This window comes from Cornus florida, unplaced genomic scaffold (assembly GCF_030987335.1).
Source record: "Cornus florida cultivar Cherokee Brave unplaced genomic scaffold, ASM3098733v1 CherokeeBrave_3.0.0_Hap2_Chr10, whole genome shotgun sequence".
In the NCBI taxonomy this organism is placed as follows: Eukaryota; Viridiplantae; Streptophyta; class Magnoliopsida; order Cornales; family Cornaceae; genus Cornus; species Cornus florida.
This window is the reverse complement of record NW_026775580.1, coordinates 116,342,770-116,369,374: the sequence shown is the minus strand read 5'-3', so window position 1 is coordinate 116,369,374 and position 26,605 is coordinate 116,342,770. Positions and strand designations below refer to the sequence as shown.

Below are 26,605 nucleotides of genomic sequence, written 5' to 3'. Positions count from 1 at the left end.
TCATTTTGTGTTTCCTGATCCACCTTTATACAGATATTTTGTCATTTAAGTTTTTATCTGCACATATAGTGATATAATGTGTTGATTTCAAAGTTCTTTGTAGTAAATCATGCTCAAGTGTAAAACATTATCTGGTCATTTACAGTCACTATCTCAATCTATGAAGGAAAATATTAGTTCCTTTGAGCAATTGACAAGAAACTTTCTTCATAACGGAAGCTGATATTTATATATAGTCTGTTTATGCAATGGCATGTGAAAATTCTCTTACATTAAACAAGTTCTATGAAGATCTATTCAAGAAACCAAAACCACCCATATTGACTACCATGGCACATTTTTTTCACATGCAGGCATAAGTAAATCCTGTGTTTCTAGACAACTGCAGTTCTAGACATCTTTGCTACTCCTACAGAGCTTATATAAGCTTCTCTTTACTGAAATTCTGTACAGTCCACATACTACTACTGTAACAGATTTTATTTATTTTTTTGTTGAAAAACAAACTTCCATTGCATATATATATATATATATTATACCTTCATATTTCAATCACAAGCTATATTTCCCACTTTACCAATTTTTCATTTTCCTTTGTTTTGTCTTCATCCCATGTTAATTTTGATCTACTCTTTGTTTATTACCGTTAGTTAAAATAGTCCTCCTTTCTTTATTGGTGCCTATACTTGGTTTACATTTTAGAAGTGCATAGAATATAAGCCTATTGTTCTCATATATTATTTAATGACATAAATCTGTTATTCTTTTGTTTCTTTGACAATGCGCAGCATTCTGCTACTTATAATACTTCCATCACATGTTTGTGATATTTAGATTACAAAGCCTCTAACAGCAAAGTAGTAGATGAATTCAAAATTTCTGTTTTAAGTCCTTCAAAAGCCTTGCAGCCATCTTCTTCTGCTGCATAAGATGTAACCCCTGTATCGACAAGAGTTATGACCGTGCCTTGGTGGGATATACAAGTCTGTATACTGAGATTTGCAGCTTCACCATTTGTGATTTGTCTCTTTAAAGTAATTTCGAATACAATGTATTGATTAGTTCAGTACACAAGTCCTACTCATAGATCCTCAATTTCATGTCCCTTTTCACGAGATTGAACTGTAGCTACAACTCTCCTTTTCAAGGTAACATGGTAAGATTTGTGTTTAAGGACTACAATGGTCTTATGGTATGCATCTACCTGATTTTAAGCCAAGAAATTAAAGTGAGAGAGATCCAACTCGAGCTTCAGACCCATTAATTGTAATTTCAACCTTCAAACAATTTTCTCAACTTTGATCAAATAGTTCATTTTGATATTACCGGCAACATGCCAACATTTTCAACAGTGATGATACGTGTATTCCTTAGAACATACAGAAAACTGTAACGTTAATTGGAAAAGGGAGGCAAACTAGAAGGATTAGTTCAAGAACACTGTTATTTTATGAACTCATCCCAGGCTTTGGCTGTAGTCATCTTTAAAATGCTTGTCCTCCATTTAATGACCATTGACCTTTACGGTTTCTAAGACTCGGTTTAGTTAGATGGAAATAAAAAAAAATAAAAAAAAATAAAAAAATGAAATGAAAAATGAAAAGAAAAGTGAAGGACTTTTAATATTTTATGTACTTTTAATATTTTATTTTCCAGACAAATAACTCCCAATTTTGGTGACCATTGACCTTTATGGTTTCTAAAAGATTACTCCCAATTTTTAAATTTATGTACTTTTAATATTTAATTTTCCAGACAAATAACTCACACAATCATTTTTAGACAAAATATATATATATATATATTGTTTCTTTTATCAAGCCTGATTTCAAATGTGACATTAACACTTATCCACCATATTAGCATGATCTTTTCCATAACATGAACTCATTAAATTATGCCCAAAAATAATAATAATAATAATAAAAACTCATTAAATTTTAGAGCAAAAATACCTTTCAATTGTTTTTGCAAAGTGTTGCAGACTTGCCTTTGGCCTTATTTTTTCTAAACAAGCAATTCTGAGTGTTTTTTTTTTTTTTTCTTTCTCTTTTGTGTACGTTGCTACAATTATGCTGACTTGGCACCCAGTGCTGGTTGAATCATGTTACGTGGACCGTCTCATGGTGCCACGTAGATATAATTATAAGCTGACGTGCGTGACACATATAAATATGTCGCGTACGGTACGGCAAGTGACCAATAGGGTTTAAGGGAGGTTTGATAGGTCTTCTGTTCTTCAATCTCGCTCTCCCTGTGTATATGATATATCTGCCTGCCTCTCTTATCTGCTCACTTGCTGGGTTTCTCTCCCCCGAATCCATAACATTTTCCACAGAGCTGGCTTCGACATCTTCAATCCCTTCGGGCCCTGGAGCTCATCTCCCAACCTCATGGAGAACAAAAAATGTCAAACCAAATCCAAATTTCCGCAAAAATCCAAACACTCTCTTCCTTCTAACCCCGAACATTCAGAAAACCTTACAAAAATTCCCACTTTCCTCTTCTTCCTTCCCTTACAATCTAAAGATACCTTCAATAAACACTTCGACTTCAATTCATTTGCACCCCTTGTCAGACTCAACTGATGAAAATTTTGTCCAAAGTCTCGAAGATTTAGCCAATTTGCAGACAGTCACTAATGGGTTCCACCAAATTGCAGCCCCAGAATCGATTCGGAGAGTGTTCATTCAGGACCCACCTTGGATTACTTCATTTTTTATGAAGAGTTTGTACAAGAGGACTAAACAAGGGTTGAAGATAGGATATAAAGAAAACGATAGGCGGAAGTATAATTTGCTGAGAAGGAGGCAGATTAGGGCAGAGACTGAAGCTTGGGATAAAATGGTGGAGGAGTATAGAGAATTAGTGAGGGTGATGTGTGAAAAAAAGTTGGCACCCAATTTGCCTTATGTGAAGAAATTGTTTTTGGGTTGGTTTGAGCCGTTAAGGGAAGCGATTAGAAAGGAACAGGAAGCGCAGCAGACAAAGAAGCATAAGGCAGCATACGCGCCACACATTGATTTGTTGCCCGCGGATAAGATTGCAGTTATTGTCATGCATAAGATGATGGGATTGTTGATGATGGGACAGGAAAACAGATGTGTTCGAGTGGTTCAAGCTGCGGTTCAGATTGGGGTGGCCATTGAGCAGGAGGTGAGCCTTCATTTTTTGAATTTTTTGGTTTAAAATAGTCAAGGACATGTAGACTTAGTTGCTGATTTATGAAACTGGAATGGTAATCTGGGTATATGTTGAATCAAATCTTTAGAGACGATGCAATTATGTATCTAAATATATTACACATAATTGTATTAAATAATGTTTTTATTCATGGTAACTTGTTGCAACTTTTTGAAGGTTTAGTGAATTTGTTTGGATTATTTCTAGTGTGTGAAAATGATAAAAAGACAACCAAGTTGAGGACAAAAAATTAATCATCAGGACAACTTTATCTCACTTTGCATGCATGACATTTGAATTTCTCCCTGTAGTGATGGCAAAATACTTGGCTCTGTGTGTGATTTAAGCAATAATCAATCCACTGAGAAATGATACAAATTTATTCTTTTAATTTTCTTTGAAATGATCTGTTTCCAGCAATAACTTTTGAAGTAATATATTATGATTATCATGGGCTTTGGGAAGAGTTTATTGAATCACATGTTTATGGTCACTTTTTGCATTTTGAGATTAGACAGATTTTGATTTTTATATTATTATTTTTTATTATTTCAGTACAAATTTTTATTAATTTAGAATCTTTAAGACATAGTCAGTCTGGGAGATGAGTTTTCTCCTTGAAATGTTATGGAAAAGAAAAATGGGGTTTTCCAGAATCTGGATGGCCCCAAGGTTTCAAGTCGCAATGTTGAAGGATGTTTATGCTTGGGGAACCCTCATTATTTTTTTTCGGATTACTAGTATGATATTTATGGACAATACATGATGAAAGTATCTTGGGAGTCCCATGAATATTGAAAACCAATGAACAATGAAGAACTTGAAAACCACATTAATATACTCAAATTTTATTAGATTTCTGTTAGACCTTTCATTCTTAATCTGCTGGAATTCCACCAACCCCTCTCCTTCTGGCCTAGTGTCCATCCTCCTCATGCCCCACTTTGGTATATTTGTTAATTCTAGGTCAGGGGCATTCCTTCTCATGGAATATCGTTTGGCGCACTAAATCCCCCCCTAGGGTGGCTTTCTTTGCTTGGACAGTAGTTCTGGGGAGGATCTTGACGATTGGTAATCTGCGGCGGAGGAGACAGGTTATCGTGAATTGGTGTTGCATGTGCGAGAGGGACAAGGAATTGTCTTTCTTCTTCACTGTCTAGTTGCAAAAGATAGTTGGATATGATTCTGGATCTGTCCGGGGTTCACTGGGTCATGCCTTTTCCACATTGAGCTTGCTCGAGACTCAGAGAGGATGTATAGAGGGAGCTCGAGCCCAAGATGCATGGAGGATGACGCCTCTATGTTTGTGGAGGGAGAGAAATGGCAGGTCTTTTGAGGGAGAGGAAACTTCTATTGGGGTGCTTAATGTCACGGGCCTAGAGATTTGGCGCAGCGGCACGGCCCGTGCGGCACCAAGGCGTTGCTTCAGCTCGCGCAAGCGCCCTGGTCAGCCACCACGACCTGCCCTCCCAAGGATACATGCTGACTGGTTTCGGCCTGCCATGGCCTCGTCAGGGGAACGGCTCCAGCTCCCGACCAGTTTGTGCAGGGATGGCCAACTCCCTTCTTCATAGTCAAGTCCACGACCAGCGACAAGCACCTCGAACTGAACCGAGTCGACCTGCCTGAACTCTGAAGAGGTACCATCCTGTGCTCCTGCACGCCCCTTCCCTGGAACCATTCCCAGTCAAACTCTGCTCTTTGCCAACCAGCATGCGTGTCTTCCATCCTCCAAGCGTCTTAGGAATCACTTCGTGACATTCTCCCCCACCCAAATCCTGCGACGTCCTCGTCGCAGTGCGGCGCTTCACTACTGCGTCCACTCCCTTCCAAAGTCTGCCTCCATGCGGTATGCTCGCCTTCCCACCATCGCTTCCTTGTGCAGCTCCCTGCACTGCACTCGCCCAATGATAGGCCTCGGACCAAGGGGACGTCCACTCCTCAAGGACGTGACTCTTCTCCGTCATGCCGCCTCCGCGACATCCCGAGCAAGCAATGGCCTTCTGCCGACTTGATGCTCGCCCTTCACCATGGTTTGCATCACCCAAGGACTAAGCACGAACTTTGGTGCGCGCGGCCCTCCGGCCCTTCAATGCGCAACTTCAACGGACGCCTCTTCCTGGGGAGATGGAGGCTCTCCCCCCCAACTGCATTGATTCCTCCACATCGACGCAACTTCAATGCACCGTCTTCATTCTCTGACCCCTCCCGGACCGACAAGGGGGCACCCCACCGTGCTTTACCCCAAGTCCTGCTCTGATACCATTTGTCACGGGCCTAGAGATTTGACGCAGCGGTACGGCCCGTGCGGCACCAAGGCGTTGCTTCAGCTCGCGCAAGCGCCCTGGTCAGCCACCACGACCTGCCCTCCCAAGGATACATGCTGACTGGTTTCGGCCTGCCATGGCCTCGTCAGGGGAACGGCTCCAGCTCCCGACCAGTTTGTGCAGGGATGGCCAACTCCCTTCTTCATAGTCAAGTCCACGACCAGCGACAAGCACCTCGAACTGAACCGAGTCGACCTGCCTGAACTCTGAAGAGGTACCATCCTGTGCTCCTGCACGCCCCTTCCCTGGAACCATTCCCAGTCAAACTCTGCTCTTTGCCAACCAGCATGCGTGTCTTCCATCCTCCAAGCGTCTTAGGAATCACTTCGTGACATTAAGCTCTCTATTCTCAACTCTCTACTTTTTGGGGTTCAGGGAAGAAATTGTAAATCTATAGGGGAGTTTGTGGATTTTTTTGATATGTTGAGTGATTAGGGGCCCCATTTGGCCATTGTGTAGTTCTTCTGGGATTGGCTCCCCGTTCGAGCATGTTTGTATGGTACTTTTTTTACTTAATAATAAAAAAAAACACTCTAGGTCAGATTTAATCATTTGAGATTGGGTTATTAAAAGTTAATGAGCCTTTCTACATATTGAATATTGAGAAGCACATGAGTTACTAAAAGATAAAGAGTTTCCAAATCAAACTATTACACTCAACCACTACTTAAGTTTGTTTTTTCCCTCAATCTTCATCATGACTCATGTCACTTACTTCCCTCAGATTAATGGTGTACTTTAAATAACATCATTTTGGCTTTTCTTTTTTTTAAGGACACATTTTTTCAAATTTTTATGAATATATCTTCTCTTGAAAAAAAAAAAAAAAAAAAAAAAAAAAACTGTAGTTCATCTTTTAGTGGCTAGAGAGTTGAATTAGAAAATTAGCTCCTTTGAGTACTATGGAATTGTCAGACTATGTGAATTTCTCTAGTCTGTGTTGTTCCATTTGAGTGCTCTATTTTATTTGATGCATGCTTAGAACCCTTTGATCTCACCATGCATTTTCTTCTGTTAGAACTTAGCAGCTACAGTTATTTTTGCAATACTGATATTAGGAGGAAGAATTTTGTCTCATAGATTTTATCATTTTACCTCTGCTTTGAGAATACAAAATGTTTTGTTAATGTTTTCAGCTATTATCTCTGATTGAAGAGCAAATAGCACTATTATTATTGTTATGGTTATTACAAAATTAATTGTTAATTTTTTATAAGATTTTTTTTTTTCTTTCTTATTATTATTTCAGGTTAGGATTCATAGTTTCTTGGAGAAAAGTAAGAAATGCCAAAGAAAGAAGATTGTGGCTCAAACTCAAGAGGGTTCAGGTAAGGAGACAGAGATACTAAGGAAACGTGTCCAAAGTTTGATCAGAAGGCAAAGAGTACTTGAGGTGCAAAAACTGGTGAAAGATGAAGAAATTAAGCCTTGGGGTCGAGATAAGCAGGCTAAGGTTTGTGGCCTTCTTCATTTCTTACTTCTGAAATGACTTAATTGATGGAGTTATTTATATTTGGCTGTGTCTTACAGTTAACAATAATTTATTTTTCCTAATGTAATTCAGCTGGGATGTCGTCTGATAGAATTATTGACAGAAACAGCTTATGTATATTCTCCAGTTAACCAGTCCGCAGACTGTCCACCTGATATACGACCTGCCTTTAGGCACCTATTCAAAATTGCACCAAAGGATGCAAGGTGAGAATGTATTTGTTCTTTTGCCTACACCCCATGTCATTGAATCATGGTACACCATGCCAAGATCCAGACAGTTCAAATCATTTGACTGACTCTTGGTGGAAAGGTATCTAATTGGATGAGTTGGGCTCGAAGTTTGATGCTTAAGCTCCACCATCTGTTTGTGTTTGTATGATTCCGTGTTCATGAGGTGCCCACCTTATGGATTGTTTGCAGTAAGATTACCATGGTCTATATACATAGAATAGTGGGTTTGCTGGAGATGAACAGGGATAACTTCCTTTTTAGTAGTATCTTTCTAGCTATGGTTCTAAATTTAATTTATTATTTGGTCCTTGTAGACAGAAAGTTGTGAAGAGGTATGGAGTTATAGAATGTGACCCCCTAGTCTTCACAGGACTTGATAGAACTGTGAGTCGACTTATCTTGCTTTTTCTGATCTTACCTGTTTGGCACTCTTAATATATGTTAGCAGCTCTAAGTTACATGTTAAATGAATTGCTTTCATATGTAAATCAGTAAATGCATTGTTGATGCTTCTTATAGCTCTGTGTAAACGATTTGTCAGAATAAAAACATAGTTATGTGGGTTCATTTATACTTTATACTCCATATTTTTTCTTCATAGTTTAACACTTCAGATCAAGCACATGTTAAGGGTGGTTGTAATGTTGAGCATACATTTGACAATGCCATGAACCAAATTCTATGTTATTTATTAAAGCAATTCTCACTGTTCTTAAATAAAAAGTTCAAATAGACAATAAGAAAACTGGGTAGTTGTAAAGTGTATGTCTGATTTCTAACATTTCACTATCCATCTAATTTTTCAATTTTTTTTTAACATGCAGGCTAGACATATGATAATTCCATACATGCCAATGTTGGTGCCTCCAAAGAAATGGAAAGGGTACAATATCAATTTAGCTTTTATTGATTTATTTAGCAGACAAGAATTTCAAATCAGAATGCTTTGATAAGCTATACCTCTCACCCTCTTCCATAAGAAATTATATAAAAATTAGCCAGAAAAATGAGATCTTGCAACTTTTTGAGATGTAAAAGAAATATCTACATGTGAAATCAGTAAAAGGTGAAGAGCGCTGCTCTCTGCTTAAATTTTGTCTTGTTTTTCATGTATTTAATAAACTCCTTCCAGGTATGACAAAGGTGGCTACTTTTTCTTACCTTCTTATCTCATGCGCACTCATGGATCGAAGCATCAACAAGATGCTGTTAAGAGTGTTCCAGTCAAACAAATGCAGAAAGTATATGAGGTAAAACTAAAATGTATATTCTTTGCATTTTTATCAGTGGTAAATTGGTAATAGGTTATTGTTGAAGTTCTCAATAGATTTGCAATATATAACAGAAAGAGCTTAATAGAAATGGTGCTGCTATCAAACCCGAGATTCTAACCTTTTCGAAAGTGCTGCAAGAGTTATATCTTATGGTGAAAACTAAGCCGATGATTGAAGGGAACTCTTCAATGATATTGAGTGTGCAAGTTCTGATTTTTTGGGTCCATTGCATTCTACTCATGTTTTTTCGTTCTCCCTTTTCTTTTTCCTTTTTTTTTCTCTCCCCGACCCTGACAAACAAATATGAAAGCACTACAAGGTGAAGGTATATACACAAGAAATACATTGGAAATTGTGAACAAAAGGCTATTAAGCAACAGCAACAGAAAAATAGAAATTGCTGTCCTCCCAGCCCCCAGAAGCCAATCAAATGTGAAATCAACAACACTCGTTTGGGGGTCTTAACATAACAACTTCACATTGTCAAATGAGAATTTATTCCTCTCTTTCTATAAGCTACTAAGGCCGTGCCCACGTTGGCCTATCTACTTGCTAAGCCCCTTCCTGCCTTCCCATAACTACACTCACCATACCTGGCATAACCATATGAATTCCAAATAAGGACAAAAGCAAATCCTAGTTAACCCAATCTACTGAACAGTATACCAAATGATGATTTATTAAACCTAAAAGGGATTGGGTTTTTAGATCCTTGGGAAATCCCTTTTCTTAATCCCCTTATTCCCCCTTCATCCAGAGCTGCATACACCAAAGGATGATTGATTAATTGTAATCTCTATTCTTTGCTTGTGCAACCTCAATCTGGCAACTCCGTTGCCCTGATGCTTTATACTATCAACCATTAGGATTTTCCTTGAAACAGCTAGTTAGCAAATGTTGCAACCTTAGAAGGCACTTCAGTACCCCAGATACCATTTTAAAGGAAAGAAGAAGCTCTGATGGCTACATAACACCTTATGTTTAAACATCATTTCAAAAGAACCACTCCTAGAACCCCTCAATATTAGACTTCCTCCTAACCTCCAGAAATAGTGTTTCCATGCAAGTCAAAAGAATGTATCCACCAACTCTAATTCCCTTTCCTGACTCCATACCACCCTTCCAACTGAAATACTAGCATAATCAAGCTATAAATAGACTCCGATGAGTGATGCCCAAGTGATATGGGAAAATTATCTTTGAGAGCCGTATCTACACACCAAGTAATCATGTCTAACCCCATCCTCTTTTCATCTCCCTATAACCAAATTGTTTGGTGAAGTACTCTTAACCCTTTAATGTCCCTTTTCACAGACCCACTCCATGGGAGAAATTGACCACATCCATGGCTCAATCAGGTTCAACATTTTTGTACTTCCGCCACTAGCCTCCTCTGAAAGCTACCCATCTTGCATTCTGGTCATTTACTTCAAGAGATTATTGTTTGTATCCTAATGGAGGTGGATGGAATTGGGTTTTAAGGTATGTAAATGTAGATGCTAAATTTGTGGCTATAAAGGGGGGCACCACATTAAAGAAATTTGGAGGGCATTTATCCTCCATGAGTTTGGCTTTGGGAGGAACAAGTTATGGGTTGTTGTAAGTTGGTCTTTCCTATTTGTTCTTGAAGCATGCATTGTCCTTTCCCTGGTACATTTCTTTTACTTAAATAGCTTATTTCTTTTTATGCCAAACCAAGGAAAAAAAGCAGTGGGAAAGAAAAAGAAAGAGAACCAAATACATGTCCGAAGAGTTAGGGCCTTAAGGGTTGCACTAATCAGGGATAGGACGACAGAGAACCCTAATGAGATGGTTTGGTGACTGGTCACTTACAACTAAAACCAATAATTGCATGAGTGAGGCACTTGATTTCAATCGAAGGTATTCCATAGATATGTGGAAGAATTAAATAACTTTGCATAGAATTTAGGAAAAGACATGTTGGTGTGTGATTAACAGTTGAGCTCTAGGTCATTTAGTCCGAATTTAGTCGGTGGTAGCAGAAGTAGGAATTATAGTATTTAATTTTTTTTACCAAGAATTCGAACTAGCCTGATAACAAAAAATCTGATTTTTTTAGATGCAAGAACAAAATGTTCAGAACTGAATGCTTTTACAGAAAGTAATGCAAATGTTTTTTTAGCAATTCTAATGCATCTGTAAGGCAATACTTGAATGCTCCATAATCTGTTTTTATTTTCTATAGTATTTCTGTAATATTCAGTGTACACATATTGTCTGTGTAGTTTCCATTATAACTTGGGTATTCTTACAGTCATCATGCCCTAAAACCTAACTGAAGTAAGAACTGAAGATGCTAATATTTTGCGTGTAAATTGACCTGTATCTGTGGATCATTTCATCTATTGCAGAATACTGTTAATTATGCTTGAATGCCTCTCTGACATTGCTTTTTGAACATAATTGCTTATTTTACTTGCAATAAAAATAAAAATATAATTGCTTATATTAGACCAAAGCATTCATTTGTTTCCTATGTGTTAAGTTAAATTATGACACTATTCTATGTTGAATTGCACATGCACAGGCCCTTTCTACACTAGGAAACACCAAATGGAGAGTAAACAGAAGAGTACTTAGTGTGGTGGAGAGCATTTGGGCTGGAGGTGGCAGCATTGCAGGCCTGGTTGATCGCAAAGATGTGCGTGCATCCTGAATTTTTTGTTTAAGAACAGGTTCCTATGAACAAATTGTTTGCAATATAAATGGCTACCCGAAAGGATAATCTCCAATACCTTCTGGGGCTTTGTGAAAATCTTCTGGCCTGATATTCTAACATTTGGTTATTGATTGGCTATACAGCTGGACATATTAGGTTTCCTTTTGTTCATCTTTAGCTTATATGGTTTTTACGGCAAAGATTCATTCTTCATTGACTTGTAGGTTCCAATACCAGAGAAGCCACAGTCAGATAATTTGTTAGAAATCAAAAAATGGAAATGGAGTGTAAGCAAGGCAAAGAAAATTAACCAAGAGATGCATTCTCAACGATGTGACACCGAACTTAAGCTTTCCGTAAGACTTCTTTCTTTTTGAAATTATTAAATATCTGCTTGCAGTACAATGTCACGTTAGATGTCTTATGGGATTGATTTACCAGCTGTTTAAATGAGATACTGAGTGTAACAGCCCTCACCCTACCCGACACAATATTGTCCACTTTTGGTTTCCCAGACCAGACTTCCCAGGAAGTCACCCATCCTAGTACTACTCTTGCATAAGCACAGTTAACTACGGAGTTCTCATGGGTTTATGGCCATCATGACTTTAAAATGCGTTGTGTCATAGAAAGGTGTTGAACCTACATATAGACCTTCACCTTCACCTTCACCTTCACCTTCCCCAGGCGATCTGGGATCATGACACTCGTAGCCTGCCAGTGTGTTAGCTCGCCCAGAGTCTCGCACCCGCCCACAGAGGTCACACTGAGGCGTCTTCTCATCAAAATTATGATATTGCCTTACATTATGCACAACTTGATGTCTGTGACTTGCCTTTTAAAAGGGACCTCTTTTTTTTTTTTTTTTTTTGGTTAATTAGTTCTTGAGGATATGCAGCTGATCTGACAAATACTGAATGCAATTTGATCATATAAAATGTTGATTAATACTAGAGGGCTTGAAGATTTGTATCCAGACTGCTTGCTTTAGGTTTCATTGTGTAGGGATGGATTCTGATATACTATGAAATAGGTGGCTCGGAAAATGAAAGATGAGGAAGGCTTTTACTATCCGCACAATCTTGATTTCCGAGGCCGCGCTTACCCTATGCATCCGCATTTGAATCATTTGAGCTCTGATCTCTGTCGAGGAGTTCTTGAGTTTGCTGAAGGACGGCCATTGGGCAAGTCTGGGTTGTGTTGGCTGAAGATTCATTTAGCAAATCTGTATGCAGGCGGTGTTGAAAAGCTTTCATATGATGGGCGCCTATCATTTGTAGATAACCATCTGGATGAAGTACTGGATTCAGCCCACAACCCTCTTCATGGAAACCGCTGGTGGTTGATGGCTGAAGATCCTTTTCAGTGCTTAGCAGCTTGTATAAATCTATCAGAAGCCTTACAAAGCTCAATGCCTCATACTGTCATCTCCCATCTGCCAATTCATCAGGTGTGTACCTTATTAGATGCCCTGAATTTGGAAAAAAACTTATACCAGTTTATGCAGTCTGAATATAATATACGTAAATTGTTTCAAGGATGCTCTTTTGATGAAATTAATTTTTTGCACTTCCATTATGATGAAAATTATATTATGAATTTCTTTGTTACTCCTAAACGAACTAAAAAGTATAAAAAAATAATAATAATAAATATTCTCTGGACCCTAATCGTACCTTCCTATCCCTCTCCATACATGTTTTTCAGTGGCACACTTGAGAAGATTTTGAAAGGTAACCACTAGCTGCAATTCCTTGATACACATAGAGAAAATCTAAAGATCCTTTGTTTATTGGATACCATCGTCTTGACTTTCTTTTTACCATGACGCCATCTAAGTGAGGTGAAATCTTTTGTAAGGACTAGAAGAGTGTAGGCTTCGACTTGTAGTCGTGTATTCTCCTGGATAAAAAAAAAATCCTCGTTGCTTTCATGATTCCTTTGTAGTCATGAGATGTGTCTACGTTGCCAGGGTGCTGACAGATGTCTCCCTCTTCTGAAGAATTGATCAAGTTAGTGCATTCCAGTCTCTCAAGATGTCATTAGCCCCAACTCAAAAGGTAGTACAAGTTCTCTGATGAGATACCTTCACATTAATTGTATAGACAACCTAGAGATGCGAGAATTTATTGTTTCATTGTCCCTTTTGGCTTTTAAAGGTCGGCATCTGATGACCATGGAAATTAAACTTTCAAATTCCTGCTAGGATAACAATAGAAAGTTTATTTAAATATAAGATAACTCAATAAATAAATAAATAAATAAATAAAAAAGGCCTCATTCCCTCCTTGTGATTTGTAAGAAAGGTGCTTAGTTGAGCTTTTTGTTTTGCATTCAAAAAATTCTCCTGCCATCAAACGCTTGTTACATCCTTTGCATTTTAGTTACCAGCGTTGTTAAAGGTGCACCTAGGCTCAAGGCGCAGTTCTAGTGCCTGTTGTCATCCCAGGCGCACCGATGTTTACTAGGCGCGCTCCTAGGTTGGGCCTCGTCGCCTCACTGTTATTGTTATTATTTTTTAATGATTATTCTATCTCTTAAGCCAAAAAGGGTACTTTTGGTAACTTAATAAACAAATAAGAAATCCTAAGTGTATGAGAGAAGGAATTTTTGTTCAAAAGAATAAACAAATAAGAAATTCCAAGAGTCAAAGTGTCAACCGAACATAAAAAGAGTGAGACTGTGAGACCAATGACGAAGCCCTAGTGGCAGAGATGAACGACGAAGCCATGCCAGTTCTTTCTTCTTCTTCTTCTCTCTCTTCTCGATTTATTTCTTTGGGTAAATTACACTGACACCCCCTCAAGTTTGGCCAAATATCACATTGAAATACCTTTAAAAAATAACTATCACTCGCATTACAAACATTTGGTCTGTTTTTCACTGGAATAAAAATAATAATAATAAAAAAAAAATAAAAATTGAGGAAGGACGGTTCGCCTACCGCAAGCCCCGGCAACCCAGTCGGCAAGCTATTCCTCTACTCCGCTGCCACCACCATCATCCTAAACGCCACTATCCCTAGCAACCCAGTTATTGCAGTGACCTCACAATCGCCACTGAAAAAAAAAAGAAAAAAGGGAAGGACGCGTCTTTGGCAACCTAGTCAAAAGTTTCCCCTTATTAATTAAAGACAATATTCCCCCTTATTAATTACCCTTTCTAACATAAATATGCACCGTTGATTGCAATAGCGGCATTGCCCCTCCTCCTTCGTTTTCATCCAATCAGACCATCATATAAACTGCTCAATGTATAAAAATTACAATATAAGTAGTGTTCTGGGACTCGTTGCAACTGTTCTCGTCGGAGTTGCTTGGTCTTCAATTTCCAGTTGGGTCTCCGTTGGATCGTTGATGCACTCTGGTTAGGTTGGTTGGGTCACAGATTTTACATCATGATTGTTATGACAAACGCAGCGAACCCAAGATAAAATGAAGAATCACGACAGAAAAAGAAATACACCACACAAAGAATAAAAAGATTTATACGTGGTTCAACAACAGCCTACATCCATGGTTGAGATACGGCGAAAGTTTTCACTATGTGTAAAATTGGAGATTACAAGTTTTCAGCCCTTCACTCTGTTCTTGTATGAATTTTAGAGTCTCTCTCTTAGCCCACTCCAAACCCTAAACGCCCTTATATATTAGGTTACAAGAGACTAATTAGGGTCCACGACCCTTGAGCAAAAAACAAGTCAAAAATTTTCCTCGGGGCCAAGCCGCTGAACCTTTGGTGGGCTTGGGCCCACACAAAGCTCATCCAACGGGTCGTTGCGACCCAGCACCAAATTCGGGCCACAACATCACAATGATGAACAAAAAAGAGATGAATCACAAGGAAACTTTTGGTTGGGGCTTCTCTGTTCACTTGATTTTGGCTGGGACATCTTCTCTCTGTTCACTTGATTTAATTTCCTTACCAACCATTTACTTTCACTGATCAACATGTATATATATATATATAAATATATATATATATATATGTATGTATGTATGTATCACATAACTTTAGTTATATAGCCATTTGGGAGATTAAAGCTTATCCACCCAATTCTTCTCCCATAAGATATCTTCTCATATTTCTTAAATGACTCAGTGATCAACGGAGAGAGAAAGAGAGAGGAGTTGGTAGGTGGAGTAATAAACGAGGGGTTACATAGTCATTTTAGTTATATGATATTTTAGAATAAATGGTATTAATAAATTAGGGGCAAAATTGTCTTTTCATACAATTTTAACGGTGTCAGTGACGGAAAAGTAAAATTGGACCTAAGTGAGTAATTTTCAAAAGTTGCTTTAATGTGATATTTGGCCAAGTGAAATTAACCCTATTTCTTTTTGTGCTCTGTTTTGCCTTTCAAGAAAACAAATTTGTGCTCTGTTTTATGGTTCTTGAATGATTTAGAATATTGATATGACTTGTGTGATATGAATGCTTTTATGGTAGTTTAAAATTTCAATTGTGCGCCTCACTTCACTTAGGTGCGCACCTCGCGCCTAGGCTCCAAATGACCTCTAGCGCCTTGGTGCTCTTTGAGCCTTTAATAACACTGTGTTACAAGCAGAGGCCAGTTTTATGTGGGGTTTGTAGTTTTCTTTTCTTTAGTGTGATAAACCAAGTTATATTTGTAATTTGAAGGATGTGTCTTATCTACTTCGTCAATTGGTTTACTTATTTATATAGGAATTGTAATGCTTTTTACATATTTGTTTTTAGTTAGAAGATTTTGAACACCGCACATCAGCCTCGTTTAGTTTTTCTAATCTGATGCTAGCTGTGTAGGATGGTTCATGCAATGGTCTACAGCACTATGCAGCCCTTGGAAGAGATAGTGTATGTTTTCTGTTCAGACATGCTTTCTTTCCTTTTTATTATCTTTATTATTTTTTGGAGGAAACATCTTCTTTGCATCATATACACTTCTATTTTCATGTTTTATGTATTATTGAAAATGAGGATTGATATTTTTGTGAAGTCGTTGAGATCTAACATTCAGTGATCCTGCTGATTTTTATGGAATTATCTTCTTGCAATTGGATTATTTCTTTCTGTAGATGTACTAATAACCATGTCAGTGGGGTTTGTTTCTTTTTTTTTTTTTTTTCCCTAGTTGGTACACACACACTTGTCTCTTCTGAGACTTGAACCCCTGACCTTCCTTTTGGAAAGTAAGAGGCTGATACCGCTAGGCCACTGGCCCGTTGGTGGTTTGTTTCTTTTAGTTGCCTAGCATGCATGGTTTTAGGCTTTGATACTCCGTAAATTAATTCTACTTTCATGGTGACTGTTTTATGACTTTCACACCTGATCTTGCCTAGGGATTTTATTGTAGTATACACTACGCAGTATTGATGTTGTTAATCTCTGCCTTTAATTATTTTGTTCATCAACATTATGAACTTCTGCTTATCAACTTGTTTTTTTGAAAATTCTTGCTCTGTTGATCAATTTGTAGTATATTTACACTGCTTCTTTGTGGTGGGTGTACTTTCACAGTTTGAAGGTGCTGCAGTCAACTTAGTTGCGGGAGATAAACCTGCTGATGTTTACTCTGAAATTGCTGCAAGGTACATTTGTTCTATGGCGTAATTCGTTGTGCTATTGTCAGCTTGATAATAGCATATTGACTGCAATCTGTAGCATTACTGCCAATTTACTTGGTACTTGAGAGGTGATTTTACATTTTTGCCCTTGATAAAGTCTTGTAGTCATCCATTAAAGTACTCTGGATCAGAAGGTAACATCTAGCCAACTAATTAAAGCAGCTTCTAAAAGCATATAAAAATTAACAAACTAAAAATAAAAAACACGGATTCCGTTTTGTACCGAAATTTGCTAACCTAAGGCCTAATGACCTAGCAATCTGGATATTAAGAACTTTGTACTTTCATCATAATTGAAGGACTAAACTAGGGCTATTATTGGTCGCATGCTAGTATTCGTAGGCATTTTTGGCTGATATGCCCTTCGCAGAAATAAGCTGTTTTGCATTAATATAGGTCTGAAAACCTGTGAACAAAACCTGAACTCCAGGATAAAACTAGGGATTTAAAGGAACTGAATCCCGAGAAGATGACCATCTGCTATATCAGGAAGAAAACTTGGGTTTAATTTTCATCTATTGTAAAATTATCATTGTTTTAATGTTTTAAAACCTTAAGTAAAGCCACTGAGGAAAATAACACTCATATCTTTTCCCAGTGTCTTCCTTTGTTTCTGCAATTGGTGATGTCTTTGCATCCATTTCCATAATATGGGACAATGTCACTGGATGTGTTTGACGAGGTTAGAGGATTGGGTGTTGGGGTGGGAGAATTTACTCCTCTCTGAGTTTGAATCTTTGAGGGTTGCTAGGGGGAGAAAAGTACTAAATGAAGTTTAGAGAGCCGCTAGTCACTTGTTAAACCATTTTTAGTATATCTTTTCCCAAGCGAGTAAGGGTAAAGGAAAGTAAGGCCAACTAAGAGGATTGGTTTCCTTCTTCTTGCTTGTTTACTCTTTGATCATGAAAGGGCCTATATTAGAGAGACTTCCTTTAAGGACCTTTCGTTATGTTTTCAATGATCCAGTAAAAAGGAAATTCCTTTTTTAAAAAAAATTCAGATTTAAATTCCTTTTCAGCTCTCTTTGGTTCAGTTTTCTATTTTTAGAGAACTGAAAATTTGATAACTTTACGGAAACCTGTTTGGTTGTCAGTTTTCTGAAAACTCGATTGAAAAAAGGTTTGTTTTAAAAGAATTGTCAAAATAGTTTTCTATTCTCTGGGTTCTTGATAACTAGTTTCAGAATACTGAACCAAACAGATCCCTTTTAATATACAGTATGCGGTTTTCAGTCACATTTAATCTTTTGTGTGTTTTCATTCTTCTTACTGTATTTTTTTTCTTAATACACTAGTATATTATGATTCTCAATGATAAATTTTGGCAGAGTTCACAATATCATGGAAAGGGACAGTAACAAGGACCCTGCAACTAATCCACATGCTTTGCTAGCCAAGCTCTTAATTGGTCAGGTTGTTTTGTTTTACCTATTTATTTATTTATGATTTATTATTTTTTGGTTTTAGCTATTCCGAAGTTCAGAATCTTGTCTTTCTAAGTAACTAATTATAGTTAGTAACCAGTGTCTTCTGTTTTGAGTTTTTAATCAACTGACAGTTTGATATTTTGGAAGCTTTCAGGTTGATAGGAAACTGGTTAAACAGACAGTCATGACTTCAGTTTATGGTGTTACTTATGTTGGAGCACGGGAGCAGATCAAAAGAAGATTAGAGGAGAAGGGTCATATTACTGATGATAGGCTGCTATTCAATGCAGCTTGCTATGCTGCCAAAGTAAGTATCCAGCCATCGTATATTAAGTGTTAGATTATATCGAGTGTTAGATAATTGGTAATAGAGAACATTATTCCCGCCTTAATATCCTCTATATTTGGGGCCATGGTATTCATTTCTAAGAAAATTCACAATGTAGTTGTCACATGGGATTGATTCTTGTGGTGGCATGCTGAAGCCATATGGCTTAAAATCAATCACTTGTTAATCCCCTGTAAGAAGTGGAATTTCCAAATGACCGAATTGGAAATTTCATTCAACCACCACCACTGAAAGCAAGAGGCTGAGATCTTGATGGATGGGCAAGAGGGTTAAGTACCATTTGGAGAAAACTTTGATAACAAAGAAAATTGGCTCAAAAATATATAGAGGAAACTCAATAAAAGAAAGAAGTACACAAATGGTTGAGTTTAACTTTGTGCATTGGTAGATTTCTCTTTATTTACGCAATGATAGTTTCATTAACAATTTTGAGCGGGTATCCAAACAACTTAACAACAAAAAAAAAAAAAAAAAAAAAAAAAATTGAAAAGAAAAAAAAAAAAAAAGACATGGATACCCAAGGGGGGCTAATCTAAATATCTCAAATAAGAATGCTGATATAACAACTAGGTCGAATTTGGGCTGGCGATGAGTATTTTTGCTTGTTCCTAGTTGTGTGTTTGTATAAAGCTGCCATAGCTGCACTGTGCGGTTAGGGGCATTCTACAGAAAACCGTATCCCCCACGTCTTTGACAATTATTGCACCTGTCTTTTTGGAATTTCTCTTTTGATTAACCAATGCCAAGCAGCCTGCCAATTAGGGCTGTAAATGGATCCGATTGGACCAGATCAAGGGTGATCCTAATCTGATCTGTAAAGAAAAAAAAAAAAAAAAGTAATCTGATCCGATTTAATTTGAAGAGATAGTAAGGACCAGAATCCGAGGCTCTAACGGGGAGCCGCACGAGGCTTTTGATCTGGACCTGGAGGGGGGTGAGTAGGTCTTGTAAGACCAACTACTGAATTTAACCCCTTTTTTAATTTAAAACTATATTACCAGAATTTTAAATTCAGTTCATAGCAGAACGATAAACACTCAATCCATAAATAGATAAAATAGTAAAGCATTGGACATGGATTTTTACATGGAAATCCCAAGGGGACTTAGTCCAGGCAAACCGAAATCAACTATAAGAATGAAGTTTACAACATAAGTTAGCAGTTCCCAAAACCCTAGAAACTCCTTGTTGCCTCCCTAACATAGATGACCCCAAACTTTCTCCAAAAGTCTCCAGGTCTTCCGTCCACTCATCAACAGCTTACTCTCCTCGCAAATCTGCTTCTCCAGCAGTCAATTCGGTCTCAGCCACTAGTTGTCCAGGCTCAATCTTCGAGTATGGATTGAAGGTTGTGTTGAACTCTTTGATTTTAGTATGCAACTGCAATTGTCAATGCATAGAAACACACTCACCAATTCTACGAACGATGAATGCAAAAACAAAAATATAGGATGCACTCTAGAACTCACAATAATGTTCTCTTTTTGAATATATGAGTTATATCTGAGTCTATTGTATTTTACCCTAGCATGGTATATACAGGCAAAGTAAAAATATAGAGAGAATAGGGTTGGTAGAGTTTAAATTCAATTTGAAACTGCTTTTTCATACGGTTTGATCAATCGAAATATTCGTTGATCACTTGATTATAATCTAGTAGGCCTTGATCAAACCCTCGATCGATCGAAGTCTAATGCAATGTTAACTTAGAAAATTTTCAATTCAGGAAGTTTCCAAAACCTCTCAACGTATGCTTGAAAAGATTTTGGAAATCAATTAAGATCAAATCATGGAAAAATCAGAAACCCTAACTATGCATGCATGAACCATAATTTGGTGAGTGCATCAATGTGTTATATAACCCTTTTACCCTTAATGAAGAAAATTACTTATTTACCTTTGAATGTAGCTTTGATTTCCTTCTTCGATACTTCGTAGGACTCTAGGAGGTAACTCCAGTTTTGTTTAACAAAATTTGCCAATCCAAGTCTTATTGACCTAACATGATAAATCAAAATAATTTTAATTTGACTCTGCTATTGTGATCTGTCAGTTATTCATATTATAGATGTGTTAATCCTACTCTGTCTCCTAAGCTTAAGCTAGTTTTTTTAAATATAAGAAAAGATAGTAAAATTTATGGCTAAAAAGAAATGGCATTGCTCTTGTTAACAAAACCAGCAGAATTGCAACAAAATAAAATAAAAATAAAAAAATAAAAGAAATTGTGTAAGTCATACTTTTCGTCGAAGCCACATGCTATTTGTAAAAAATGGGCAAATTGCAATGTATAAGTACTACTGTCTTTCAATATTGTTCAGGTGTTGAATTTACATATTGACTAAATTTTACTGTATATATTAAGTTCACTGCTAAGTTTTTTTCACTTTTTTGTTTCTCTTCTTTAAAAAATGCCGTGTTTGTCATATTTTTACATTCATGATTGATTTAAACGTCAGTTATAGCCACAGCATGTTAGCTGCCAATGACTTAAGAAGAATCTGCTGCTGTATTAACTTGTTGATCAGTCTTTTCTACTCAATTTTGTCATAGGTGACATTGGCCGCCCTTGGAGAGATATTTCAAGCTGCACGTGCCATAATGGGTTGGCTTGGCGACTGTGCAAAGGTATGCTTTTATCTCACACTTTGGAGAAATAAATTTTATTGAAGTCCTATGGCGAAAATAGAACTTTTTTTCATGAATTTAAATTGTTGGATGATGGGAGTTCTGCAGGTTATTGCTTCAGAAAATCAACCCGTTCGGTGGACAACTCCTCTAGGTCTTCCTGTTGTGCAGCCCTACTTTAAAACTGAACGGCATGTTGTGAGTGTTTGACCTAATTAGACAACCTAATATCCTGATAATCCATTTTAAATAGCTCCATCTCAAGTTGCAGATGTTAGAAATTGCATGGCAGACGAGTGATCAAATGACTTGAGTGGAAAAACTGCCTAATCTTTATTCCTAAACAGTTTCCAGAAATTTTGTGTATTCTTGTTGAGTGCAGTAAACTTTTGAGAAAGAGAGACTGAAGATTATAAAAGAACTGTTTATCCACTGAAATAAAAGAGGGATCCTTTTTGGTGAATAGTACATATTTTAATTTTACATATCTAGAGAAGGAAACAGCTCATGGTATGGTTAAAACTGGACTGGAGGCAAAGTAATTAATATCAATGCTCCATTTGCTCTTTTTATTAATGCTATGTTCGGTAGGAAAGAAAAAAATTGGATGGAAGGGAGAGAAGAAGGGATGGATGAGACAATCCTAGGGAAGAGATTGTGTATTTCCTTCTTTTTGTTCGGTTGAATAGAAGAGAATAAGCTCATAATTTACTATGTCTGTTTAGAGAAGGAAAATAGAAAGTTTTAATTGTTTTTACCATTATATCCATTATTATTTATAATATTGTAATTTATAGAGGATAGTATTGTAATTTAAAAGTTGTATAATTTAGAATAATATTTAATTAATAAATAAATTATGAAAAAAAAAAGAATAATATTTAATTTAAAACTTCTATAATAGTCCAATTTCAGGCGGATGAAAAATTGTAAAGGAGGAAGGATGGGTCATCCTTCCTATTCTTCTTTCTTTCCTTGTATCATCTCTACTGAACAAAGGAAATTCGCTCCTTCCTTCCTATTTTCTCTCCACACCTCTTCCTTCCTTCCTACCGAACACAACATAAAAGACAAAGAAGTATAGACAAAGTTGTGCTAATTACACCATGGTGCTGCAGATTAAAACTTCTCTTCAGGTATTGGCTTTGCAGCGAGAGGGTGACTCGGTAAGTTTACATTATTGCAGTACTCCATCCTTAATTTTCAGGTACATTATCCAGTTGCTAAGACTTTAAATTCGTATTCTAGGTCGTGGTCAAAAAGCAGAGAACAGCGTTTCCACCAAATTTTGTACACTCACTTGATGGCTCACACATGATGATGACTGCTATTGCTTGCAGGGATGCTGGATTACACTTTGCAGGTTTGTCTTGGTCATCTGTTCCATCAGTTTAAACTTATTCAATAACTGTTTCAGACCGGAAACCTCCACACGCACAGAGCCCACCTATAAATGATATATAGTAGAAAACTATTCCAAATTGACCATTGAAACAGATATCTCCCGTTCTATTTCCCATTTCTCATATATTGGCAAAAATGTCCATTTTTGTGGGGATTCTTTCATGTCTTTTGTTGATAAGCGTGTTGCTACTTTTATCTGTCTAATTTACTGAATCCTGAGTACAAGCCAGTTTAACTCTTCGATTTTTGTATTTGTAATAAGCTTGACACAGGCAGCAGAGTTGGAAGAATGTTACACTAACCATTGTGCTATTTTCAGGATTAATTAATATCTGTTTGCTTTCTTTGACCCTTGATTCAATCTTGATTTTCATTAGTCTGCGAAGTAAGGCTGTGTTGCATGATACAAATTTGTATTAATAACTATAATAATACTGCTCCAATTGAAAAAGAATATAGTGAAATTTCGCTATTCAAGTTTTTCCTTCTCTTTTTCTCTATTTCTTTCTTTCTTTTTTATTTTTTATTTTATTTTTATGTGTGTGTGTGTGTATTTTGTTGGAGTTAGGTGGGGTAGGAGTTGAATCTAGGACCTCTGGTATAGTTCTAGAGCCCCACTCCAGCTCTGCTACTTTTATCATAAATTTTCACTCCAATCCTCGTAATTTCATATCGTCTACCTAAGAAGACTGCGGACAACTCTATGAAAACGGAACATTTTTAATTCTTTATATATATATATATATATATATATATATATTATCACACCCTTGTCCTTTGAATCTATTTCAGGGGTGCATGATTCCTTCTGGACACATGCATGCGACGTCGAGGAGATGAATCAGATACTTAGGGAGAAATTTGTGGAGTTATACAGCAAGCCAATACTTGAAAATGTAAGCACTGAGTTAGCCTTTCCATATTAGGTTGAAGGGTATAACAGTTATATATTCTTTTTGGTGCATTTGAATGGCCACAATTATAATTTCTTAGGTTCGTTGTTCATTTTTCAATAAAAACTGAGAAAATGTTTCTACATCAATTTTTCAATTGCTCCGAAAAGCTTCTGCTACCTTCCTCTTCTACGAGTTGATATAATCAATTAGGAAAAGTCTGACTTGATTGCTCATTCTGAAAGTATCCATCAGTCACTCTAATTAAAGTCTTGCCCAAATTCTAATTTCCACATTTATATTAAATCGGTGGCTTCATGGATTTGGATGCCAACTTAACAATTCATTGAAAGTTTATTTTAATTTTTTTTTTTTTTGTTGGTAAATCAAATGATCTGAAGTTTTAGTTCACATACTTCCATTATCCTTCTAATTATTTCGATTGTCACTGCCACAGTTGCTTGAAAGCTTCCAGACATCATATCCAGCTTTGACGTTTCCTTCCCTCCCAGATAGAGGTGATTTTGACTTGCAAGAAGTTATAGATTCTCCATACTTTTTCAACTGACCTTCCATGTACCAGCAATGTCTGTTGCCAAAGTGTAATAATTTTTAGACCCCTAGTGGATCATGGAGTTGGCTGAAGTTGGCCCGTGGGATGAAGGTCCTAAAAGTTTGAGATGACATTTATTGTGTGTCATGAAAGCTCAGGTTTGCTATGTGAAGGCCAGGCAAAAGGCACTAAAATTGAATGCTGCTGGTCTTTCCCGCAAGTCTACAGTCCTGGAAATGGAGGGAGTTGAAAATTGTTATGTTAAGTAAGATAAACAGAGGAAGGCTTTTTCCTAGATTGCAGATTGAGGCCTGGTTGATTATCTGGGCCACACGCCAAAGGAATTTCATCCTTGTACCTGAAATGGAATTTCAGAATGTTGAAATATTCTATTTCATGGTTTATTGATTGCCGGATGCAGAGATAGCGACAGAAGTCAAAAGTTTATATCTCTCCTTTGTTTTCTACTACAGGAGTTGATCATCACGGAGTTCATTACTGGTGGTTCTGATTCTTCATGGTGATAAATTAGATATTTAGTCTGGGTTAATGATGATCGAGATTCGTTCTGTATATTTTGTATTTGTATGAAAATAGAGAAAAGGTAATTTGTACAAGGAAAGATGGTAGTACCTTAAATCCTGTAATTTACACATGCCAATTGGCTAGTTCATGTTAAATAAAATTCAAATGGAATTTTTTGCATTCTATTAACTGTTGGTTTAGGACTTGCATTCAGACACATTAAAGCTTGTTTTCCACTACATGCTTGAGCTTAAATTGAATAAAATTTTAGTAAAAAACAGATGAAATGTCCCAAATATTAAGGTCAAGGTAAATTGAAACAAGGGTATGTTCATCTATGCGGAACTAGCAATATCTGAGCGCCAACCCCCTGATGTTATGAAATCGGATTATTTTTTATCATACTACTACTACCTGTGAAAGATGATCAGTTTCATGGAGAGATAGATATGTGAAAGATGATCAGTTTCATGGAGAGATAGATATTCCGTACTATTTATTACCTTGTGAATTTTCATTCAAAATGCTTTTAAACTTATTTAAAAAAAAGTCTCCGCTACCTTTAAAAAAAAAAAAAAACAAAAAAATTCCAAAAACAAAATCGGTGTTTAACTAAAAGAGATTTTTGGAAACTTTCTAAATCGGTGTTTAACTAGAAGAGATTTTTGGAAACTTTCTATTTTCTGATTTTTGAATGTTATTTGTTGATTGTGATAAAGCAAAGCAGCCCAATACATATATTCTTAACGCGCAAGTAAAGTACTTTCTATATATATATATGTACCCTCCTCTTACGTTTGATGATATATCTCTCTCAAAGCCTCTCGATCTCCATTAGTGCCTTTGCAACCCTGTTGTTAGGAGGTTGCCTACTCCTCGTCCGCGTATCTCACAGTAGTCCCAAAATTTGATTGCATACGCAGCAAGATGAAGATGAAGATCCGAAGATGGTGAAATATAGTGAAGAATTTGATGATATGAGAGTCCGCGTGTTCAAGTGGAACGAAAGGCTATTCAGCTTCGACAACAAATTAGTCTCCTCTCCATCGGAATCCCAGCAGCAAGGACTGTTGATGTTGCGCCTAAACAACAAAGTAGTAATGAAGGGAGAAAGTAGAACTAGTACCACAACCACAGCAGCTCGTGAATTAACAGACAACAGCAACCTAGTTTGCGAATTCAACCTCCATTCCTTATTGCGTAGTCACTCCTTACTTCAATTGCTGGCTTTCTGTCTTCTTAGACGAAGAAATATATTTACCTTGCCCACTACTAAAATTTTAGCCAAAAATTTATTTTTCTACCTCACAACCAAAGTTTAAGTTTACCAAGGAAACCTTGGTTCATGCTCTGGAAAAGCCCAATATCGTGATCGTTGTAGATATTCATCTCACCACCACCTTTGAGTACAACAATAATAATCAGCAGCACTTGGAGGAATTATATGGTTTATGGACTATTAATTTACCACAAAAAATATATTAGTTATACTCTAAGCTCTCCTTCCCTCCGTCACCATGCATCATTATCAGTTGTGAGAGTTTTACATGCTGATGAACAAGTAGTTGATTATGATGATCACAAAGATCATGATCAAGTTGTTAACATTCCGCAAAAATTGAGGTCTTATTTAGGGGAAGCAGAAGAAGAAATTGTAGGTGAGTTGGAACCAATTGTGACCCATGAACCTGTAGGGTTTAAAGAAGTTGAAGCTGCATTAAGGATCAACAAATTTGATGGCGGCGGCGGAGGACAACAGGTAGATTTATGTGCGATATGTCTAGACGGCTTCTCCACGGGGATGGTGCGTGTTCCCATAGGTTCCACGCAGACTGTGCGCTCAAATGGGTGTCTAAAACCAATTCCTGTCCAATGTGTCGATCAGTTTGCAAGGTGTGGATATAGTATAGTTTATATATTTTTTGTTAATTTTTCTGTAACAATTCTATTTCAGTGTGAAATTAATCTCTCATCTATATACCATTTAGAGCATGATAGTTCAGTCGTTGATCATAATAATTTAGGGAAT

General features: G+C 37.0%; 1 protein-coding gene across 2 annotated transcripts; it reads left to right on the top strand.

Moving 5' to 3' along the window:
• Window positions 1-2,223: 2,223 nt before the first annotated feature.
• LOC132278179 (DNA-directed RNA polymerase 3, chloroplastic) lies at window positions 2,224-24,759 on the top strand. Of its 2 annotated transcripts, XM_059779984.1 has the most exons (19): window positions 2,224-3,156; window positions 6,760-6,963; window positions 7,075-7,208; window positions 7,550-7,619; window positions 8,060-8,118; window positions 8,368-8,485; window positions 11,058-11,171; window positions 11,414-11,545; window positions 12,223-12,639; window positions 15,978-16,028; window positions 16,692-16,762; window positions 18,126-18,210; window positions 18,379-18,531; window positions 21,127-21,201; window positions 21,310-21,399; window positions 22,320-22,367; window positions 22,450-22,564; window positions 23,398-23,501; window positions 23,956-24,759. In XM_059779984.1, exons 1-19 carry the CDS (start codon window positions 2,263-2,265, stop codon window positions 24,064-24,066), a joined length of 3,045 nt encoding a protein of 1,014 aa, XP_059635967.1. In that variant the 5' UTR covers window positions 2,224-2,262; the 3' UTR covers window positions 24,067-24,759. The 2 variants fall into 2 exon arrangements, with proteins under 2 accessions (XP_059635967.1, XP_059635968.1); XM_059779985.1 differs by lacking the exon at window positions 21,310-21,399.
• Window positions 24,760-26,605: the final 1,846 nt, after the last annotated feature.

Coding starts and splice junctions, on each gene's coding strand:
- LOC132278179 (XM_059779984.1), top strand. CDS start 2,263: ATGATATATCTGCCTGCCTCTCTTATCTGCTCACTTGCTGGGTTTCTC. Junction 3,157..6,759: donor GGGTGGCCATTGAGCAGGAG/GTGAGCCTTCAT, acceptor TTATTATTTCAG/GTTAGGATTCATAGTTTCTT. Junction 7,209..7,549: donor ATTGCACCAAAGGATGCAAG/GTGAGAATGTAT, acceptor TGGTCCTTGTAG/ACAGAAAGTTGTGAAGAGGT.